We start from the raw sequence: 22,470 nt of genomic DNA on the forward strand, positions 1-22,470 counted from the left end.
TATTTCCCATAATTTCATTCAAAATTTCAGAAAAAATTAATTTCTATTCAATATTATTTCAGCTTCAAAACACTTCATTCTTATAGATGTTGATTCACTAAAGTGTGATTCTATTTATATGAGGTAGGGGCATGAGGCTCGGCAAGTCTTATTGCTTTTTACCTCAATTTAGGTATTAAATAATTATAATGATTCATAGTGGCCGCTGCTGACTGGCCATCAGCAGTCCCCTGGCCAAGATTAATATAATTATTTAATACTTATCCAGTTTTACATCAATAACAACAAAGCTAATCAATCATCATTCAGAAATGCGGGAAATTACTACTAATATTAAAGATTGATAGACATTAGGCTGGCCACCTTCTGTCTAATATCTTTACGAATAAAAATAATACTTTTTAAAACAAATTATTTAATAAATTTTATTAAAAAACAAAATCAAATATCAAATTGATCATCATTCAACTTGATGAAGAAGCGGCATGCTACATATTCTTCTTTGCATGATTCGTTCATTGAATTTCTTGTCTTTCGCAATTCAGATATTACACGTTCTACATCTGCTTCACTGCACGAAAGTGACATCATCCTTTTTCCAATTGGTCTTATTGCTTTTAGTTGCTTTATGCCATTCATGTACCAAAACTTGCCATCATTTTGAGCAAGATGATGACCATTTATAAGATGGGAATCATCTTGCTCTATGAAGAAATCGTAAGCATCACTCAATTCCTTGGCTCTATCGTCTTTATTGATCGTTGGATCAACTGTTGATTCGGCAATTGCTCTTTGTCTGAGGATTGTTATCATGAATGTGTATAGATCTTTTATCTCTTCATCTACAACATCCCAGACCAAGGAATTCCTCGAACCATCGGCATTTGTTTCGGCTGCATGATCGTCGTTAAGCATTTGTTCCTCTTCTGCTTGCTGGATCTCTTCATCATGCTCGGCTACCTCGTCAACACGTTCTGTTCGTTCTTCTTCAAGGATTTCGCCGAGTTTCTCAAATGTGATCTCGCGATTGATGATCCTCAGGGAAGGAATCGTTGGGACTTGCACATCTTTCAACTGCATTATAGGTGGATAGCTTGTCTTTCCTCCAAAACCCTTCTTGTCTCTGATGATCTTCCTTGCTAACGGTGTAAAGCCGAAAGCAAACCGAAGCAAATCAATTCTACCATATTCTTTCATATCATTTTTGAATATTGTAGTGATTGATCGGAGAATCTCTTCACCATCTGGCGTTAATCTTCCTGCCATTTCATCCAACATCCCTTGGCACTGTTGTATCATCAGGAATGCATAAGCACCCATGGACTTGTTGGATTCCAGCCATAATTGAAGTTGCTTTAATGGCTTGAATATCATTAAAGCATCTTTAAAGAGTGGAGGAATTCCATCACGTGTCCATTGTAACTGTTCACGTGTAGCTCTGGAAAGGGATAGTGGAAGATCTCCACTTCTTAAAGCAGTATTAATTGTTTCCAGATTATCAAAGATGAAAAACAGAGTATCATATATGTAGAGCCAGCGAGTTTCCGGGATTGATGGAACCCTGATCTTGTATCTCGCTCTCATATCGTGATTCTTAAAGATAATGATAATCTGGTGAACTCTATTCATCAGTTCATTCAACAATGGACATTGCTTACGTGCGTGGACAATAGCATTGTTCAAGACGTGGTTAAGGCAACGAATGTACACGGTTTGTAAGCCAGGGAAAAGGGCTCCTTCTGGCCTCCAGTGGCAGAGTCCTTTAACCTGGGCTGGCAAACCATCTCCGACTACTCCAGCTACGTGGTTTTTATTAACGTTAAGAGAATCAAACCATGTATGGTAGTCCTCGTATGTCCAATTAGTCGAAATTGTTGTGTCGAAGAATTGGTGGCGATCTGTTTTGCCTGGATTGCACACACAAGAGAATAGACTATGACGGCTGCTGTGTGTTCCGCAGTCCAGGGAAATTGAGAAGATGCGGAATTCCTCGCAGAACTTTAGGCCCCGAGAGGAGTCTGTTTTGCCTAAAGTAATCAATGCCTCTCTGACACCGCGCCGTGTGAACTCAATGTCTGGGATTGTAAAGTTGATGCCCTGTTCGCGATTGACTTTATTTTTAAGCCATTTGGCGAAGCTCTCTAGGAAGCTTTTAAATGCTGGCTTCATTGTGGCATAAAGGCTTATATCTAGGCTCGCAATAAGCCTGGCAATGATCTCTTCTAACGAAGGATCATTACCAGAGCCAACTGCTTGCTGAGTATTCTCAACTTGGTGCTCAGCAGGAACGTAGTTGGGCATTGGGAGTAAAAATTTGCACTTATGATCTTTAAAATCATTTTTCCTGCTTTTTTTAATGCATCGCACGAACTGCCCTTGAACTAATGTTTCACTACATTCGGCACAGTATGTAAAGAGCCTTCCTTTGTCTGATTGATTAGGCTCATTCTCATAATAGCCGCTCGTAGTGAAACATTTTTTTCCACACTTTGTTTCCAATGTTTCAGGAGTTGGTGGATATTTCGTCTTCTTAAATGGAATCCACTCATCATATACATGAGGATCCCATGCAGTCATAATAAAAATAAAGCTTTTTGAATATATTCAATTTTTAAATGATATTTTCACGGGTTAAATATAAAATAAAGAATAAGATGTAAATTATTAAAATATTTAATTTTAAATTTTGAACCCGTGATAAATATTTTTTTGCATTGTTATTAATAATGAAAAATAAAGCTTATTTCAATGAAAATTGTTCTGCAAATTTATTTCACTTTTGACCTCACTTTTTCCGTAATTCAATTTTTTACTTTTAATATTTTAGATCTTCATAATATCATTTGAAAAATTAACCATATAAAAAAATCAAGTTATCAATTCACTTTTTCCGTAATTCAAAAATCAAAAATATAAATAATATATCTTTTTATCAAATATTATTATTATATTCTATGAAAAATGAGGTCCGGAAATTTTGCGGATTCCCGTAACTCAATTTTACGGAAAAAGTGCAGTAAACTATTCAAAATACGGAAAATTGGTGTAAACTAATGATTTTACGGTAAAATCACGGAAAGTCCCGGAAGAATATATGTGCCTATATGAAATTATACAAAAATGAATCAAACGCGTTTTAAAAGATTGTTCTTGTATTATAAATGCTATTCGCAGATTTATTAGTTGAAGAAAATTACCAAATTTTTGCCGATTTACAAAAAATGATTTACAAAGCATATTTTTATAAGGCTTAAAAATCTTTAAAATGTGACCGGTGACGGAAATCCATGGTAACCAACCGCGGTTCCCGTTTGGAATGCCATAATTTGAAAATAAATTTTTTTGTTTTGATTTTTTTCTATAAAAATTTTCTTTATTTTTAAAAAACTCCTCCATTTTGGAATGTTGCTAGAATTACAAACGGCAAAAAGAATTAATTATTGCTGAATATATATTTATTCCGTTCCAAATTGAAGTGTTTTGCAAAATGAGAATAATATCCCAAAGTTTTTTTGTATTATTCTTATAATCAAAATATTGATTCCTAACACCATATATCCATGTGTAACAGATTTTATAGAATAGTAATTCAAGCTGAATTATTCAGATATTGAAATCTGATCAATATCTAATAATACAGATGGTATATTCAAATAGTTGTTTAAAAATGAATAGCTTCTTTGTATAAAAATGAATATTTTGTCACAAACTTTATATCATTCCCATTATATTTATTTCAGTAAAATTTATTGGCACTATATACAATTTTGGAAAATTGAATATCATTTTATTACATATGTACTAATTTAATAAATGATCAAATTGCCAAAATCTTGAAATCGATTTCTAAAGTTGCTCAAAAATCGGAATACGTACAATTAATAATATCTTCATATGATGTTATTTGATTTGGTATACGAATTTTTTTCGCCGACATACCTTCCTGAAAAGATACGAACGATTTCGTTAATTTTAAAAAATTTGACATTGTTTATCTTAGCAAATGAATGTTAATTCTATTTTTGTAGAAATTATCATCAAAAAACTGTTTTGTAAAATTCGATTTCAATTGGAAAAAAGTAAAAAAAGAAATATGCATCAGAAATGAACCAAGTTTAGTTGGTGTCTAAATATTTGCTAGCATTGATTTTAACAACTGAGTTATAATATCGAAGCTGATGCGCGAGAATTTCAGATATTTAATGATTCAACATGCTCTAGTTTTTTCTCAGTTCAATCTCCTTCCATACTCTTGCTTGTACCAGTAAGATCGCACCAAAATTCTCAAAAATTAAGATCTCCAAATTTTATGTCCAACTCCAATTATCAAACGCCCTCATTAACGCCACTCATAGCCATCTTTCATGCAAAAGAATCATGCTACAGCTTAGTTGAATGTCATTTATGCAAATATAAATATCTTTTTCAAATTTCAAACAAATTTTTGCCACTTTTTGAAAGAAGATAAGGTAACAAACATTTTAAAATGCAAAACCTAGACTTAAACTATGCCGAAATGTGAGCTCACCGTTACGGTTTTTTCTTTTTTTGGGGGCTCGCAAGCTCGCCACCCAAAGAAAAAACCGTAACGGTGACTAACATTTAGGAAAAATTTTCATATCCATCTAAGGTGGCCGTTTCTGGTTGATAAACCCAAAATCTGGGAAAAGCCAGCACATCTTGGTTCATTCTGCAAATTGATTACAATAAACATTAATATTAATTATAATCCGAGCAAAGTTGAAGATATCATAATACAATTAACTGATATTCAAGATAAAGCTATCATGCTTTACAAAATTTTGACGGAAAAACAGTTTAAATACTCAGTTTTTTACAACCATTCAAAACATACTCTAACATTATCTGAAGCGCAGGCCTTTGATTCTAAAATAACAAATGTACTTGATAATATATCTCTTAACGAGCACATGAAAATTTTATTGGTATCTGACAATTTCTTATATTCATTGACAAAATTAATTTGTTTAATCGAATATATCAAAAATCCAAAAGAAACGCAACAAGGTTGTTCAAATCATTTTGTAAACAGGATTTTCAAGACTTCCCCTCCAACTATTTCTCTTTTTTTTGAAGAATCTAATGTATGTTGCAAACGTATTTTTCTACTTCCATTTTTTTTAATTTTTCTTTTCGAATTCATTCGTCTAACCAATATATTTCGAGCACGTAGTGGTGAGAGATTATTGGGGGCTTTTTTGGAGGAGTGAAAGTTTCATATACCTGGACATTCAACAATATAATAGAGGCATGCTTTTTCGACAAATTCAATGAAATAAAAAGTAATTACACTCTCTCGAAGATTGTTTCACTCATAAATAATGAAACTCTCCGCCAACATATTGAGGAAGAATTAGGGCCTAAAGTCACTAAGGAAATACTTGAAGCTATTCACGAAGCCGAAAAGATAGATGAAACAAAAAATTTAAACAAAAAGACTTATATCGCCCTAATTTTCGCATTTGGTACAATTGCTTTGAAATATTTGGCTGAATTTATAGTGGCATTATGTATTATTAACATTGAAGAAGAATTTGGTGATAGTCCAATGGTAAGGTTGAAAAAGAGACTTAAAAAATATTCCTTTTCAAGCATATATCTTTTGGGAGTAATTATCCGATTCAAGAGGAAAAAGTAACCAGACATTTCAATCGATAATCAGATCCCTCTAGAAAATCTGATCAATGATGAATCATCAGTACTTACAAGCTCTATCCAAGAGGCCACTGAACAAGTTGAAAATGATATTAGTGAAATTTTGGTACAAATGGATTGTTCTTTTAAGAAGATCAAACAAATCCGAGAAGTTCTCACATTCTGGGTATTCCAACGAATGGCATGGAGACTAAAAAAACTAAAGAGCAAAAATTTGCCGACCCTTTATACCCTGTTACGTTGGGGGTCAAATTTCGAAGATATCAACAAGCGAATACAGCGCTCCAACTAATTAAGCAAGAAATAGAAGGAGAAATTTCTAATTTAGAAAAAAAAGTGAAAGAATATTCAATTAAGGATGGGCACTCATTAGGGTGATGAAAAAAATCAAGTCTAGCAAAGTCAATATATTAAAAACAGTGAAGACTATTATATAGCATTATAGTGCACAAGATCAAATATTTAGTGATGCATTTCTCGAACTTATTTTATTTATAAGTTAACCTTGAAACATGAATTTTAGTATATCATGAGCATATTTTTTTCTAATTTTGCAATACTTATAATATCATACCAGGATTCATGTGGAAGTCTAATATTTGGTATATAATATTCTTACAATAAATGTATTAATTCAATTATATTCAAAATGATGGGTCGCAATTTTTACTGAAATTGCAAATTTAATTTCAACAATGAAATTATTGTTTAAAAAAATAGCACAACAGCAAGATGGACAATCATATATAGAATTATAATGCTCCATATAATGCTTTGATTTGATGCGTATATAATGTTATTTTTCGAACATCTTTGTAAAAAATTGATTTTTGTAATTTTTGAAAAAATTCGATTTTATTTCGAGATTTCCTCTATAGGTGAAGTATATTGAACAATATTCCTATGGGAGAAAATAATTGTAAGTATAAGTACTTTCATTAATACTATGGGTGCCATGGTTATCGCTCAAACAATCAAGTTATATCTCGATTGCGTAAATTGAAATTTTGCTATTTTCTAAATTCACGGCAACAACATTCTTTTATCCTGATCGTACATCACAATATTTGAATGTGCGACCATTTGTTCAAGAAACCGTCAAGTTATTCTTCATTTTTCATGCCGCGGCGAACAAAAGCAGTTGCAAAGCGTATAAAGAACTTAGTTCAAAGCGCGAAAAATAGGGTAGAGCCATATGTCGTCAACACTGTTGAATTTGTGCTATCTGTATTATTGAGCGGCGCTACATTTTGCCAATCAGAATTTCAATTCATGCTGAATAACATCAAAGTTCCGTCAGAAGCTACATTTCATCGAGTCCAAGAAAAGGTTGGTCGTGTTATCATAGAAGTTGCCAGAGAATCTGTTAATTATTGGAAATCTCGAATGAGAAAATGTTCGGGACTTTTGTTTGACGGTTCTTGGAGTCAGAGAAGAAATGCAATGTTTTGCTATGTACAATTTGTAGAAGAGAAACTCAAAAAAATTGTAGATTGGGAAGTGATATCTAAATCTTTTAAAAATTTCAAAGGTAATTTCAACGGAAAATCAAATGAAATGGAATTTGAAGGCTTAAAAAGAATGCTGAAGCGTTGGAATAATGAAAAACGTGTAAATTTTTTTGTGCATGATGGCGATGTCAAAATTGTTTCTACAATCAAAAATACGTTCAAAGGTATCAGAGAATACAGAGATCCTGGACATTTTCTTAACAATATACAGAAAAAGCTCAAACTGCCAGAATTCAGAATCTTATCTAGCATTTCAAAGAATTTATTGCGTTGGCTTAGGCAACTTCTCAATGACACACATATGTCAATTAAAACAAAGAAGTTTTTATGGTTGAATTCCGCTAAACATTATGCCGGAAATCATAAATTTTGTCCAGATCCTGAAAAATGCAAGATGATTAAACCATGGAAATATGCAAAAAATAAAACTGCTATAAAAACACTTAAAAATTCCTCGAAGATACCGTAAAAATCTTTGATATGGTAAAAAAGATTCATTCAACTCAAGTAGTTGAATCGATAAACCATATCAAAGCAATGCTTGCTAATAAAAATATTAATTGGCATGCTTCTTGGCCAATTAGGATGGCAGTCACAATATTGCATTTCAATGAAAGTATGTTTGAAACGATTGTAGCAATAAGATACAGGTTAAATTTACCAACAATGCCAGAAATGATGAACAGATATTTCAGAATGTATGATACAACAAAAGATTTAATCAAAGCATTCAAAAATTCAAAGCAAGTTCAAAAAAAGTTTGCGGCATTAAGAGCTATAAAGAGAGGTCTTCAAGCTACCGATGATCGTATTACTCTTAAATCACATAAATAATTATTAAATTTATTTCACCCTCAAAACATCATAATCTTGCACCTTCTTTGAATAAACACTTTCACCTTCTATTTTTAATTAATGTTTTTTAATTGTCCAAAATTTTTAGATTATATAAGATATAATTTTTTATAAAAGTATTATTTTCTAAAAGATAAGTATATATTCTTAATCACAAAACCTAGCATTTTATCATATCTATATATCAGCTTCCTAAATATAATACTCATATAGTTAGTATGATTTTAATGTTTTTGAACATGAAACGAAAATATGATTACAATCATATAACATAATGGAGTTATTGATATAACTTATATGGATGATACATTAAGAAGTCTTCCAACAATATAGATATAGTTGTAGATTCCTATAATTCCTTTTATATTGTGAGATAATAACATTTTTATGCTGTCAGGAGCCTATGAGTGCCCATCCTTAAGAGTCAAGAATATTCAGATTATTTGAAAAATAAGAATATGAATAATAAGAAGTAGAAATCTAATATTTCTAGAAGTAGTCACGCCCCAAATTTTTTCATGTTACTTTATTTTTCCAATTTTCCACAACTTTTAATTTTTGTTTAAAATATCTTCTCGATAAAGATTTTGATTAATCAGTTAAATAGTCCCATATACATAGTGATTTATTCCTCTGCAATATTTTAGTGCAAAATGAATATTTGATGTAAAGACTGCAAACTTCTGAATGATTTAAAAATTTAAAACTTGATAATTATAAGATAACGTTTTATATTACTCTCATATTTTCTTGAAAATTTTAATGTAGAAGGAATAAGCAAGTTCTAATTCCTTATTTTATCAAATTTATAAAATAAAGAACAGAGAGTACATCAACTTTGATATAAAAGATAATAAGGATTAACTCTTTGCCTGTTTTAATGTATTTGATTGTAATTTATTATGATGAATTGTCAAATCTAAGAATAATCAAATGAACATCAACATTTTAATCAAATTAAACACGAAGCCAACTATAGATTATCGCTCTTAAAGTAAATGTTTCATAATGAGGGTAGAAATGTCATTTGATTTAATACAAATAGAGCGTAAGCAAAAATTTGAATTCTCAACAAAAATAAATGTTCCCGTTTTTATTTGCTTTTATCAAAAGTCTTGATGACTCAACATTAGCTCTCAACCAATTAATTGTAGGAGAATGGAACATATATCAGGAAGGTGTTAACTTCACCGAAGAACCAAATTATACCATCGAATTCCATAATGAACCATCTTCTAACCAAATTGTTGGATCATTTTGGGAAAATTCCGCAGAAACTGAATCAAAAGAATTTCATGATATGGATTATGGACAGTTAGCTCAATTTGTTGTTGCATATAACAATTTAATGGGCGGTACTTTAATCGATTTCATTACACCATCCAGAACAGTTGCTACATTTGATTTCAAAATGACACAAGACCGTTTGATGATATGCAAAGGTAAGATTTTAAATAATTATACATATACTATGCAGATTACAAATCAATCAATCTCCATTTTCGTATCAGGACTTGGAAGATCTGAAGTTCTTCAATTTAATGCTATCCGTCCTATGCCTGTTAAGAAACCAGGCATTTTTGGAAAATTCTCAACAATTATTTATATCATTGCTACGCTTTTTGTTGCTCAAGCAATTCTCTTATGCTTCTGCAACTGCAAGAAGAACCAATTACTAGAAGAGTACGAAATTGCATCTGGACAAAGATTGCAAGATGTTAGAAATAAACATAAAGCTGACTAATATCAATTCAAAAAAAAATCAAATTGTAAACATTTTCTTTTTTGATAAAAATACGAAAAATTTAAAAAAATTATTTTTCAATTTTTAAAAATTGCCTGCTTATTATCATTGCCTTCTCTTGGATTACAACTGATCCTCATTATTCATTGTTTCTTTGATTATAATAAAATCTTTATCGAGTATTTGATAATATTTCTTTGTAAAAATTGTTAAATTTAATGGGATAAGGAGAACACATTTAAATGTGAATGAAATGAAACCATAATTTTTGATGAATTATTTTCGAACGATAAAATACGTTAGCATCTAAGAATGGATTTAGACATTGTCGGAAGGTTCGAAACCTATGAGGACTATCTCGATTCCAAAATTACCCAGGAGCACTTGTACTATTTAGGAAATCGTGATGTCGCAAGAAGCCTTTTCGAATTAGGTTGCGTTGGTGGTTTAGATATTATGGAACGCTCTAAATTTGAGCAAAAGAAACAAGAACTACTCGAACAGAAAACTACAAAAAGAAGTGCACAAGTTCCACTTGCCCATATTAATTGTGATAGCTCTGCTTCGCCTTTGATGCAAGAGCTTGCTAAAATTGAAGATGAAGTTAGGAATGGTCAGAAAACATGCTTGATTTTCCTTCGTAGTGAAAATAATAAAGGACAAGAAATTAGTGCTTATATTGATTTCGGTGATCGCCTTAGAAATGAAGACTGGGTTCCGTACTTTTCATGCAAGAAGCTGCTGAAACCAAAAATCACTGATATGAGCTACTTCAATTGGAAAACAAGAACAATTACACATAACGAATCTACAACATTCGATGTTAAGGGAAATAATGATCGTGGTATTATTGTTACTAACAAGCGTGATCAGAAAGATATTAACTTAGATCCAAATGAGCAAGTTCCAGGAGATAATACCATACGTAAAGATATTGAAGATCCTAACTATCTTCACTGTGTTTTGTATATCCACTCCTCTCGTCGTAAAGCTTAAAAATGTTTTATTATCATCAAAAATGAAAATAATTATTTAAATTTTAGTAATCTAGATTCAATAGGGAATAGCTAGGAGATACCCCATCATGAATAATTTAAATAAACTAGAGTAAGTTTGAAAATATATATTAAACATGAAAATCAAATAAAATTCAAAGGAATTTCATTGATTTCCTATTGCATTCTAAAATCATTGCTCCTATTTAGTGATCTTTGGTTTGGTTGCTAATCAATTTTTTGAGTGTTGTTATTTTTATATTTCTGATCTAACATGCAGATTGAAAAGGATAGAAAAGAAGAAATTGGGATAGACGGTAAGATTCAAAAACCAATAATCCGCAAAAAATCTTCAGCATTAGTTGTCGATATTTTGGATAATTTAGAACTTTTCTTTAATAATGAAAAAGACCCAATTGAATTCCTCACATTACTAGACGAAAACTTGACCAGATTACAAAAACAGCAAATATTGCAGCTCCATCGAGGATTTAATTTTCAAAGATTCGTAGAGAAGATATCAGAGTTCCAAAATCAAGATATATTACTGCTTGGTCTTAAAATCCTTTCATTTCTTTGTCAATATTCGAGCAGCAATAGAAATTCGATTTTTAATGAAGAATTTGCGAATTTTATCAATAACATTTTTCATTCAGACTCCCAGCAAGCAGGTATTTACTGTATTTCAATAATATCTGATATGATTTTTTATAATTTTAATTTATATCAATATTTTGCAGATGGTTTATTAGAAAAGATTCTCACAATACCACCAACAGAAAGTTCTGTTTATACTATCATCCTAATTGTTTCGAATTTTCAAGAACATGTCAATGAAATTTTACCATTGCTTGATTATTTCGTTAAATCAGATGATGAGCTAGCTCTCAATCAATTGATGTCACTTCTTAGTTATCTTTACACTGAAATTGAATCCACAGAAATTCAAGAAAGAGTACTTCTATTTTTCTTGCAAAATTTCAATCATTTGATAAGTTCTCGAACAAGATTTATCATGTCAGCAGCTTTGAAATTCCTTATTGATGTAGAAACCTCAAAGATTATTCTTCCAAATGATTTTTTCCAGCTAATTATTCGGATGCTCCAAGAAATTGATCCAAACAAGGCAAATGCAGATCAGGAATATTCTTCATTTATTATATTAGTAGCAAGATTTCTTTATCACATGGTTCCTGTTTGGAAAGGTCAATATGATGAAATTATTTGTAATGAAATGAAAAGATTTTATGGAAAACTCGGATTTAACTGTACTAAAAGTACTTTTAGATGTTTTATTGCTTATTTCCACTTTGAACTTTGGTTCAATGAAGAAATTTATGAAGATATTATCAAATACTGCGAATCTGCTCCTATAGCATATGTATGTTTCAAATCTGTCCTTTCAGCTTATGGAGAAGCTCCTTCAGATTCACTTTTTGAATTAATTCAAGATTTAATTCCTTTAGCTGAAACACATGTTGATGATGAAAATCAAACATATAGCTCGGCAGCTGAGATGTTTATAAATGAAGCAACTCAACTTGAATAAAATTTTTTTGTAAGTTTTATCAATATATATAAAAATAGATTGTACAAGTAATTTGCAAACACTATTTTTATTAATTACATGAATTTGAACTTCGTTTAGAAATTATTACAAATATAAGTAGAATACCAACAAATAAATGAGTCATTATCGTATTAAATTACAATGTGTCGCAGTCGTATGAAAGGGTATCTATGTAACTAAGATAAATAATAAATAAAACAAATATTTGAGTTCTAGGAAGAATATTTTAATTCCTAAAGCACAAACAGCTACTGTATTATCTACACATGGAGTACACCTCCACTAAATTAAGTTAGTTGAATTAACTAATCTAATTTTAAAAAATCAATCAAAAAGATTACTAATTGCGTCAAATAATACTTTTTGATCATTATGTGTACGTAAGTGTGATAAATATTTTGACTGAGGAATCTGTTCATTGCAGTATAAACAGTTACAATATTCAATATCTGAACTAGGCTGATTATGAATAATAAATGTTGGTTCAGGTGTTAATGGTGCAATTGATGTGAGTTCCTGAATTGGTCTAGCATCAGGAAAACCTGACGTTTGTCTATAAAAATCTAAAATTGATTCGAAAATCATTGAGTTGAATATAGTGTTAGTAACTTCTGATGATGTTTCTTTAAGAATTTGTCTTTTACTGCTCGAAAGTTGAGAACTGTCGGTCATATTAAATATATTATAATGTCACTTTTATAATTCAATCTTTTAGTGAAAAAATCTCAATGTATGAAGTTTCAGAGACCATTAACTACCTCCCAATAATACTAATTGGACATTTTTATTATATAAGAGTTATATATCTTTAAATTATTAAATAATGAGCACATTTTATCAAAGTTGAACTTTAGATATATGATGAAATCTCTAAGAATGATTATTATGGCTTTAAAGTACTATTTTACTTTATTTGTCTAATATATTACAGATCTGAAGATTTTTAAAGGAAATTACATAAACATTTAAGAAATATATGATAATATAAGTGAAAAAGATAACAAAAATTTAATACATGAGCTTTCTAGACTATTTTCTAGGTAACCTGTCTAATATATTAAAAAATTCATCTATTTTTTGGCTAAATTCCCTCACTGTATTAGCAAATTCATCTAGGTCGGCCTTTTCCATTTTATAGAGCTTTTTCTTTCCATCAGCGCTCGATGTTGGAAATTCTACATCAAAATATTTGGTGACAAATTCAAATAATTCCTCGGAATCCGCTTCAAAAAACTCTGTGTATTTTCTTTTTATTTCTTTTAATCTAGGTATACCTGTTTTGAACAAAATTTCTACACTTTGATTTAATTCCGCTAATTTAATCATCTTTAAAAGCTTCCTTTGTTCTGAGTTGACATTAAGGGTGCACACGAGAGGATCATGTAAACTTCAGAATTTAGAACCTTATTTTTAGGCATTATCTTGGCTACCTATTTAGGCTCGAAAAGCAAAAAATATCAAAAAATACAACTTGACTCCATTATGACCCTTTCATGGAGGTAGTTTTTATCCGCTTGTATTTTCCCTTTGAATCTCTTTACAATTCGAAATCAAATTCAAAACTCAGTAGAAGAAAGGAAGAATCGACTTACTACGGTTGTAATACGAATAAATACATATATTTAATTATTTTTATTTACATAATAATTGTTTGAAGCTCATATTCCATCAAATTTTTAAAAAAAACATTAAAATGTTGAAAATGTTCATATATTTTAATAGGGTTCTGGCACTTTATTGAGGAATTACTACATACATAGTCGAACTGAACTTGATATTTTGAAATTTAAATTATTTATCAAAATTAAAATTTAACTTGAAATTTATAATTATTTAGTCATATTTTGCATAATTCTAAGTAGATTTTGTAAAAAATCAAGAAAGAAAAATTTTAACGTGCTTTATTTTTTCTTTTTTATAATAATACATATTATTATATAATTAACATATTCATAATGTTTCACCCTTTCAAAAATATAATCCTCCTCCTCGCAAATAAACGTACATACGGGTGGCCTCTTTTTTCAAAAAATTAAAATTTGAAATTTTGGGCTCAAATATTAGAGATTTTTTCAACCTTCAACGATATATGTTGTCTATATCAGACCTCCTTTCTTTTTGATACTTAACATTGTTCCTAAATCTTAGCCGTTAAGGCTGTTCTGAAAATATTTTTTTTTCGAAAAAATTCGAAAAAAATTCTTAAAATTCAAAAATCCCTTAATTCCTGAGGATTTTGGAAAAAAGTTTTTACATGAACATGTGTATATTATATGAAGTATATTGATAAGGTAAAAATCAAATTTTATTGCATATTCATCGAGAAAATAAACTAACGAATCCCTCAAAATTGAGAGGGTAATCCTCCTCTCAAATAAACGTACATACGGGTGCACCCTTAATTTGACTTGGATCATTTCATTAAAGAAATAATAATTTTTGCAGGGAAGCATCGTAATAAATTAATCTTTTTAATTCAAATTCAATTTTATGAAGTCATATTTTGAATTTCAAGCTGAAAAATATATTTGAAATAAACCATTTCAATCAAAAATAGCTTACTTAAGTTGTACTTGTGTCATTTGGATGAATGTTTTCATGAATAGTTCACAATCAATATTAATTAATAGAATTAATCTTTATATTCAAATTTAAACAATAGATTGATATTGATCTTTTCCTTTTCTTTCATTGAGAGCTTTTCTCGCGAAGAAATTCACCAACAATGTTGCGATTGTATGTGCAACAGCTGCAGAGAAAAGATACCAAGATCCTTCATTCAATGTTGTGACTACATCAAAGCATGTTTCATGACCCTTGATTAACGGTTCATTTGCAAAGAACTTCTTTACAATCGGATCAATTATATCGCATTTATCTCCAACCATAAACCTTGCAAATTGAGAAATTTCCAAAACGGCAGCTAAGATAGAAATAATAAAAACATCTAGGCAAGCCCAAGCGTACATAATTTCGGCTGCGACGTATATCGTCTTCTGTGCTCTATACGACATTGGGATGACCCACATAATAAATAATGTTAAAACATGCATGCAAGGCATTATAATAGCGATAACAATGTAGAGCACCTGAGTAAATCTAATTGTGAACGAGTTAGGATATTGTGCTGCATCAGGAAGCTTCAAAGCTAGATCAATCACAGAGTAACGCTTTTCATGAGATGTATCAAGTAAATTAAGTGCATATCCCGTCAATCCTTCAAAATTAAATGAGAAGGAGATAGAAATCAAGCCAATACCAAGCAATCCTCCGCTGAGTAAAATAAGAATGACTGGTATCACTTTGTAGAACTTGTTGTTTACGTACTTAGCGAGAGAGTTCTTTTCTTTCAAGCTTTCTGTTTCAATCTTTTCTTCAGGAGAGTCAACTTTCCTTTCAATGGCCAGCATGACATGGGAGAGGGCAAGAGAGATTACTGTTCCTAGCATCAGCATGAGGAATCCGTATGCTGGATAGACCCAAAGATGGATGGAAAAAGGAGAATCGATCATCCCTGATATAATAGGGAAGTATAGATCGAAATTGAATGCAATAAGCATAAGTACCATTACAAAAGAGTCAACCATACTCCATTTACCTAATGCATCCAAAAACCTTAGCCATTTCTCTCTTCTCTCTGGTTTCATAACAGGAGAAGGGAGGCACCAGCACCCAAGCATCATTAACAGTTTTGTATAAGGCCAAGCACATGACATGACTGCAATAAGGATAGATAAGAAGTACGTCTTCGCTTCCCACATCTCCGTGATCGAGTTGATGAGCGAGAAATCTTCAATTGATGGGAGCGATACAAGTTTGTCTGTGCCAATCATAAATTTACAGAAAACAGAAGCGCCAATACTTGTATTCGATGATATGAATACAGCTATGTTGAGAAGAACCAGCAGAGGCATCAATATCCTTGTTGTTAATGAAAGCTTGCTTGTCATTAGAAGGGAGCTTTGGTCGTCAGTTCTGAGGAACTTACCCCAAAAGCCTTTGATAGAACCTTCTTCAGTGATCTTGGATAGTGAATTCAAAGACTCAAGCGATTTAGTCTTGGATTCGAGTTCATTCGTCTTCTTAAGACTTGACCTCATAATCATGAAAATGATGAGAAAGATAGCCAAAGCACATGATGCAGCTGTAGCAGTGGTCCATAAAACAAAATATTTATTTGGGTATTCAGCAATATACTTACATCCTGCTTTTGAGAGTTGCTCTGTTATAATTGCATTCAGCTTCGATGTACCAAAGCTGTTGACAAAGGATGTGACAAATACTGGAAGAATTGGCCTGTAGTTGTCTACAAAGAACTTTACAATGTTGTTGATAAATTTGCGAATTTCTGCCTCCATATCACCAGTGCTAGCTTCAATAGACAAGTTTTCTATAGATGTGTTGAAGGAGAGGTAAGTTAGTCCTGTTCCATGTGGAGAGAGAAGGGATTCTATACAACCAAGATTGATGCATTGAGGATCGGTCCAATTTAGGCCATACCCTTTTTTATGAGCAATCTGGGCTTTCGTCATCATCTTGTTCTTAGTGATATAAAGGTCAAGATCTCCAATTTCTGAGAGATAAGAATCACCTGTTGAGATCGTGGTGCCATTGAATGAAACATTAATCATAAATGTCAAGTTTATACCTAAAGCATCCATTCCAGTATGGGTATCTAAGATATATGCACTTTCTGGCTCAAGAATGGTAAAATCTTGCCAGGTATTTAAGCCTGAGAGGTTGAGGTCAAGCAAAGTAAGGTTAAGAGTTGTATTGAGGTTTGGAATCGGTGCAGAAATCTCTAATGGTTTTGTGGAGTTGAAATATTTCATGATTTGTGCAAGGTTTAATTTTCCTGTTCCATTAGTAAATCTATTTGCAAGGGCATTAAGATTTAGAGGGCCGTTCAATCCAGTGAAATTTGAAAGAACAAATCTGATAACGTCAACAATTTCTGATTTTCTAAGACCAGAACTATCTTGATCAATAGGAATTACGATAGGATGCGTTCCATTTAAGTATGGCCGAATAACTTTGTTTGCGGATTCAAATGCTTGAGTAATTTCAGACCCTATTATATCATGTGTTTGTGTACATATTATTGGGCCTATTCTCTGTTTTAATTGATCCTCAATAAAACCTTCTAATAAATCAAAAAATTTTTGTTCTAATGATGATGAAAAATGCGCTTCAAGTTTAATTGAGTTCAACTTTATGGAGCATCTATCTTCAGGAGAAATAACAGCTTTAATTAATCCCAACTCATCCTTGGTAAAATCTAAACTAATTTGAGCATCAACACCGGTAATAGCTGCATGAACTGCAGCATTAACAAGCTTTGTACTTCCTGTACTAATTACTAATGTAAAATCCGAAGAAGCTTGCAAATCAAACTCGAACTCGAGACCATTTTGAACAATATGAGAATCTGGGTAGAATTCACTATCAAGATAACTTAAATCCATACCATAAACTTTAATGTCATTGATTTCTATCTTGTACTTAATACCTAAAAATGATGTTTCTGTACTAAATCCATCAATAGAAATATTGAGTTTCCGAATCCAACACTTGAAATCGCATTGCTCCTCTCCTAGAGTGATATATGAAAAGCAAGAAGCAATACAAAAGTATATAGGAAGCATTCGTATTTTGAGTTTTTATTCAATTGAGTATTCTTTCAAAAAGATCAAATTACTTGAAACTTCGTCATGATGCAAATATTCAATTCTGCAGTTCCTGTCCAAATATACTAAATTATCATATTTGGAGGATCAGTTTTTTAAATCATTCCACAACCATTGAATTTTAAACTGAACCTTGCAGACTTTTCAAATATCTGTTTCAATTTTCAGAAGTTTTCAAATTAAATGTGTAAATGAAAATATTGGAAATGTGTATAATACATGAAAAAGAAATTTTATGTTTCACTTTTAGAAAATGATCTAAAAAAGATCCTACAAATATGATAATTTAGTGCATTAGGACAGGAACTGAATAATTGAATCCTTTTTTGGTATTATGGAATTTCAAGTAATTTAATCCTTCTCTCAAAATAGAATTATAAATGTATTGTATATCAATCTATCCCTTAATAGATATCTATCCCTTAATAGGTATCTATTTTTAATGCTTTTATGATGTTATTTGGTTGAGATTTACAATTTATGAGTGAATAATCATATTATGAGTATTTGCAATCTAATTTTTGCTATTGGTTTATTAGTTTTTTATAGAAAAAATATGCTAATTCAAAAGAAGATCGCAAATTTATTTTATACAACTATAAAAATGAATAATTATCTCATTTTTATCCAAAATAGAAATAAGCAGTTCATTAAAACAATATCCCGGTTTTGAAATTCAATAATTTTTTATTATAATGAATATTACATTAAAATTCACGAAAAAATTATAGAAGAAACATATAATTAATGCGTGTTTTTCATAGAAGTGCATGTCCTCTTACGTTACGTGAGGTATAATGTAAAGTAAGATATTGTAATTCATGAAAATAAGGCGATCGTGCTTGTAAACATTTAAAAGTGTATCACCTATATAAATACTCAAAAGCTGTCATATTAAATTTGACTAACTCTTTTTCTCAGATAAAAATCTTCATTTCGGATAAATTTCTAGGTGTATTACTACAAATTTATCTAGCATTTGTCATTACTTACCTCTAATAAGGTCATTGAGTGTATAATTGGCCTGCCATGGAGTTGAAAGAGGCAAACAAATTGATGAAAAATTTTTGGTTGTTTGGAAACATAACCGGCCATTTTTTACTCCAAAAAAAATGACATCATCAGAAAAAAAGCCTGAATTTTATTTGATAAATTAATTACACTTCTAAAAATAATTATCAGGTGATATATTTTTTCCAATAAAATTTTTTGAAAAAATTTTATACTAAGTTCACTTCTGATGGTTTTCAGATATTGTATCCAAAGACATATCTAAATTCAATGAAAAAATTATATGTTTCGTTAATTGGTCAAAAAAAGATTTTTCCTTTCAATCTCAATTTTGTCATTTTTCTTCAATGTCTGATATTGCAGGTCCAGATCCAAGTGTAATAAATCAGCACAAGAAGGCACCATACCGCCTTATTGTGGATGATATTCAGATCAGTGATAACTCTATCATCATGCTTAATCCAGATAAGATGGAAGAGCTCGAACTTTTCAACGGTGAAACAGCCATCGTTCACGGCAAGAGAAGGAAAGCTACACTCGTACTTGTCTGCTCCGCTGATACATGCGACGTAGGCAAAGTCCAGATGAACAAAGTCGTTCGTAAGAATCTCGGTGTCCGCCCAGGCGATGTTGTTTCCGTTAAATCCTGCGGCGATGCCCCATACCTCGAGAAAGTCTCAATCCTTCCATACGCTGATACAATTGAAGGTCTCAAGGGTGATCTTTTCGAAACAGTTCTTCTTCCATACTTCAAGGCTCTTTCCCGCCCAGTCCGCAAGGGAGACTCCTTCACAGTCGATGCTTTAGGCCGTACCTTCGAGTTCAAGGTCATGGGAGCCGAGCCAAAGGAATACGGTATTGTTATAGCCCAAACAAACATTTTCACAGATGGTGATCCAATCCCACGTGAAGATGATGATCCAAAGAACGATGTTGGCTACGATGATATCGGTGGCTGCCGTAAGCAACTTGGCCTTATCCGTGAGCTTGTTGAGCTTCCACTCCGCCATCCACAGTTGTTCTCCAACCTTGGTATCAAGCCACCACGTGGTATTCTCTTATACGGTCCACCAGGTTGCGGTAAGTCACTCATTGCTCGTGCCATTGCTAACGAAACAGGTGCCGCTTTCTACCTCATCAACGGTCCAGAAATCATGTCCAAGATGTCCGGTGAATCCGAAGGCAACCTCAGATCCATCTTCGAGAAGGCTCAGGAAACATCCCCATCCATCATCTTCATCGATGAAATCGACTCTGTCGCTCCAAACAGAGACAAAGCACAGGGTGAAGCCTCTACACGTGTTGTTTCTCAGCTCCTTACACTCATGGATGGTGTCAAGTCTCGTTCCAACGTCATTGTCATGGCTGCTACAAACAGACCAAACGCCATCGATCCAGCTCTTCGTCGTTTCGGCCGTTTCGATCGTGAAATCGATATCGGTGTCCCAGATGAGGCCGGCCGTCTCGAAGTCCTTGGCATCCACACAAAGAGGATGAAACTCTCTGACGATGTCGATCTCGAAGTCATCGCTCACGAGACACACGGTTTCGTCGGCGCAGATCTTGCATCACTCTGCACAGAAGCAGCTATGTTGTGCATCCGTGCTCGTCTCGATCAGATCGATATCGAAGACGATGAACTCGATGTCAACATCCTCAACGAGATGAAGGTCACAATGGATGACTTCAGATCCGCTCTCAAGAACGCCAACCCATCAACACTCCGCGAAACAGTCGTCGAAGTTCCAAACATCAAGTGGGCAGATATCGGTGGTCTCGAGGATGTCAAGCAGGAATTGCGCGAGACAGTCCAGTACCCACTTCAGTTCCCAGATCTCTTCGCTCGCTTCAAGATGGATCCATCCCGCGGTGTCCTCTTCTACGGCCCGCCAGGTTGCGGTAAGACACTCCTCGCCAAGGCTGTCGCTTCAGAGTGCTCAGCTAACTTCATCTCCATCAAGGGCCCAGAGCTCCTCTCCATGTGGGTCGGTGAGTCAGAATCCAACGTCCGTAATGTCTTCGACAAGGCTCGCCAGGCTGCACCATGCGTCTTGTTCTTCGATGAACTCGATTCATTGGTTAAGGCTCGTGGCTCAACACCAGGCGACTCCGGTGTTACAGATCGTGTCATCAACCAGTTACTTACAGAGCTCGATGGTCTTGAGGCTAAGAAGTCTGTCTTCACGATCGGTGCTACAAACAGACCAGATATCATCGATCCAGCTATCATGAGACCAGGTCGTTTGGATCAGCTCATCTACATTCCACTTCCAGATCTCCCAGCTCGTGCTTCTATCTTCAGAGCACAGATGAGAAAGAACTCAGTCAACGCCGACGTCAACTTCGACTCACTCGCTCAGGCTACAGAGGGCTACTCCGGCGCTGATATCGGTGAAATCTGCACAAGAGCTAAGAAGATCGCTCTCAAGAGAGCTCTCGCTCCACACCAGAGAATGGAAGAGGCAAGAATGGCCGCCATCGAGAAGGGTGAGGCCGTTCCAGAGGAAGACCCAGATCTCTACACAATCAAGCGTGAAGACTTCGAGCGCGCTTTAGTCGGTGCTCGTGCTTCCGTTTCTCAGGCAGATATCTCTCGTTACAAGCACTTCGCTGAACAGATGCAGGTATCTCAGGGTCTCCCACCTTCACTCAAGAATGATCAGAGACGTGCTCAGGGCGGTGCCCCAGCTCCAGGAATCCAGTCTCAGGATGACGGCTTGTTCCCAGAAGGCAACTAAGAACCAAGAATAGGGTTTTTTAACGTTTTACGATCTTTTTTTATTGAATAAAATATTTTAATAAAAAAAATTACAACTTACTATTTTGATAACTAATCCTAACAAAGAAATTTTGATTATCAAATTTAATTTTTCTCTAATTTGATCAAGTAAGTAAAGATTGTTTTGATTCTTGGTAATAGAATTAAGAGTATGAAGAAAAGATGGTTAAATTTGAAAAAATAAATAAACATAAACATTTAATAAAACGTTAAAGATATATAAAAAACATTATTTCATGCAAATGGCCAAAGCGAGAATTCCAATCAATGCAAGGAATATTACGTATTTAGCGAAAGAAGGAAAAGAGCTTGTTGAATTTTGAACTGTTAAGGTAAAAATATCCAGTGTTTCATCAATAGCATTTTCTACGGCCGCAATCTGTGTTGATGTTAGTTTCTTATCTTTCTCTGATAATACTTCTTTCCTTTCCGTTGATCTCATTTATGGATGTCACTTTTTTATTTCATACAAAAATCTGTTTTCTTGTAAAAACCAAATATTCTTATAAATGATTGTGTGTAGTAATTGGTTGTCCAAAATTTAAAGAGATTTTGATAAAATATTTGGGATTCAATTGATATATTGTCATTTTGATAATGAAATGTTATTCCTTGGTTATTTTCCTATTTATATTTAAGCAA

General features: G+C 32.8%; 9 protein-coding genes across 9 annotated transcripts, besides 3 other annotated features; 5 read left to right on the plus strand and 4 right to left on the minus strand.

Annotated features, from left to right (window-relative positions):
* Nucleotides 1-3,324: part of a mobile genetic element that runs on past the window's edge.
* Nucleotides 588-1,374, minus strand: TVAGG3_0178150 (uncharacterized protein; the record flags this gene model as incomplete). Its single annotated transcript, XM_051225530.1, has 1 exon — nt 588-1,374. A coding segment is annotated over one exon (787 nt), but the record flags the coding sequence as incomplete, so codon positions are not given.
* On the minus strand, nt 2,069-2,577 carry TVAGG3_0178160 (uncharacterized protein; the record flags this gene model as incomplete). Its single annotated transcript, XM_051225531.1, has 1 exon — nt 2,069-2,577. A coding segment is annotated over one exon (509 nt), but the record flags the coding sequence as incomplete, so codon positions are not given.
* Nucleotides 3,325-6,032: 2,708 nt separating the features above from the next.
* Nucleotides 6,033-8,459: a mobile genetic element.
* On the plus strand, nt 6,796-7,656 carry TVAGG3_0178180 (zebrafish ch211-108c17.2-related family; the record flags this gene model as incomplete). The annotated part of the gene is made up of 1 exon (XM_001317713.1): nt 6,796-7,656. One exon carries the CDS (start codon nt 6,796-6,798, stop codon nt 7,654-7,656), a length of 861 nt encoding a protein of 286 aa, XP_001317748.1.
* A 664-nt stretch (nt 8,460-9,123) lies between the features above and the next one.
* On the plus strand, nt 9,124-9,786 carry TVAGG3_0178190 (uncharacterized protein; the record flags this gene model as incomplete). Its single annotated transcript, XM_001317715.1, has 1 exon — nt 9,124-9,786. One exon carries the CDS (start codon nt 9,124-9,126, stop codon nt 9,784-9,786), a length of 663 nt encoding a protein of 220 aa, XP_001317750.1.
* Nucleotides 9,787-10,098: 312 nt separating this feature from the next.
* Nucleotides 10,099-10,782, plus strand: TVAGG3_0178200 (protein of unknown function (DUF4464); the record flags this gene model as incomplete). The annotated part of the gene is made up of 1 exon (XM_001317716.1): nt 10,099-10,782. One exon carries the CDS (start codon nt 10,099-10,101, stop codon nt 10,780-10,782), a length of 684 nt encoding a protein of 227 aa, XP_001317751.1.
* Nucleotides 10,783-11,021: 239 nt separating this feature from the next.
* TVAGG3_0178210 (armadillo (ARM) repeat-containing protein family) lies at nt 11,022-12,375 on the plus strand (the record flags this gene model as incomplete). Its single annotated transcript, XM_001317717.1, has 1 exon — nt 11,056-12,330. One exon carries the CDS (start codon nt 11,056-11,058, stop codon nt 12,328-12,330), a length of 1,275 nt encoding a protein of 424 aa, XP_001317752.1.
* A 300-nt stretch (nt 12,376-12,675) lies between these two features.
* Nucleotides 12,676-13,023, minus strand: TVAGG3_0178220 (uncharacterized protein; the record flags this gene model as incomplete). Its single annotated transcript, XM_001317718.1, has 1 exon — nt 12,676-13,023. One exon carries the CDS (start codon nt 13,021-13,023, stop codon nt 12,676-12,678), a length of 348 nt encoding a protein of 115 aa, XP_001317753.1.
* A 689-nt stretch (nt 13,024-13,712) lies between these two features.
* Nucleotides 13,713-14,749: a mobile genetic element.
* Nucleotides 14,750-15,002: 253 nt separating this feature from the next.
* On the minus strand, nt 15,003-17,996 carry TVAGG3_0178240 (paraquat-inducible protein A (PqiA) family; the record flags this gene model as incomplete). The annotated part of the gene is made up of 1 exon (XM_001317719.1): nt 15,003-17,996. One exon carries the CDS (start codon nt 17,994-17,996, stop codon nt 15,003-15,005), a length of 2,994 nt encoding a protein of 997 aa, XP_001317754.1.
* A 1,400-nt stretch (nt 17,997-19,396) lies between these two features.
* On the plus strand, nt 19,397-22,031 carry TVAGG3_0178250 (AAA-family ATPase family; the record flags this gene model as incomplete). Its single annotated transcript, XM_001317720.2, has 1 exon — nt 19,397-21,787. One exon carries the CDS (start codon nt 19,397-19,399, stop codon nt 21,785-21,787), a length of 2,391 nt encoding a protein of 796 aa, XP_001317755.1.
* Nucleotides 22,032-22,470: the final 439 nt, after the last annotated feature.

The sequence above is a fragment of the Trichomonas vaginalis genome, chromosome IV (assembly GCF_026262505.1).
Source record: "Trichomonas vaginalis G3 chromosome IV, whole genome shotgun sequence".
Taxonomy (NCBI): Eukaryota; Parabasalia; order Trichomonadida; family Trichomonadidae; genus Trichomonas; species Trichomonas vaginalis.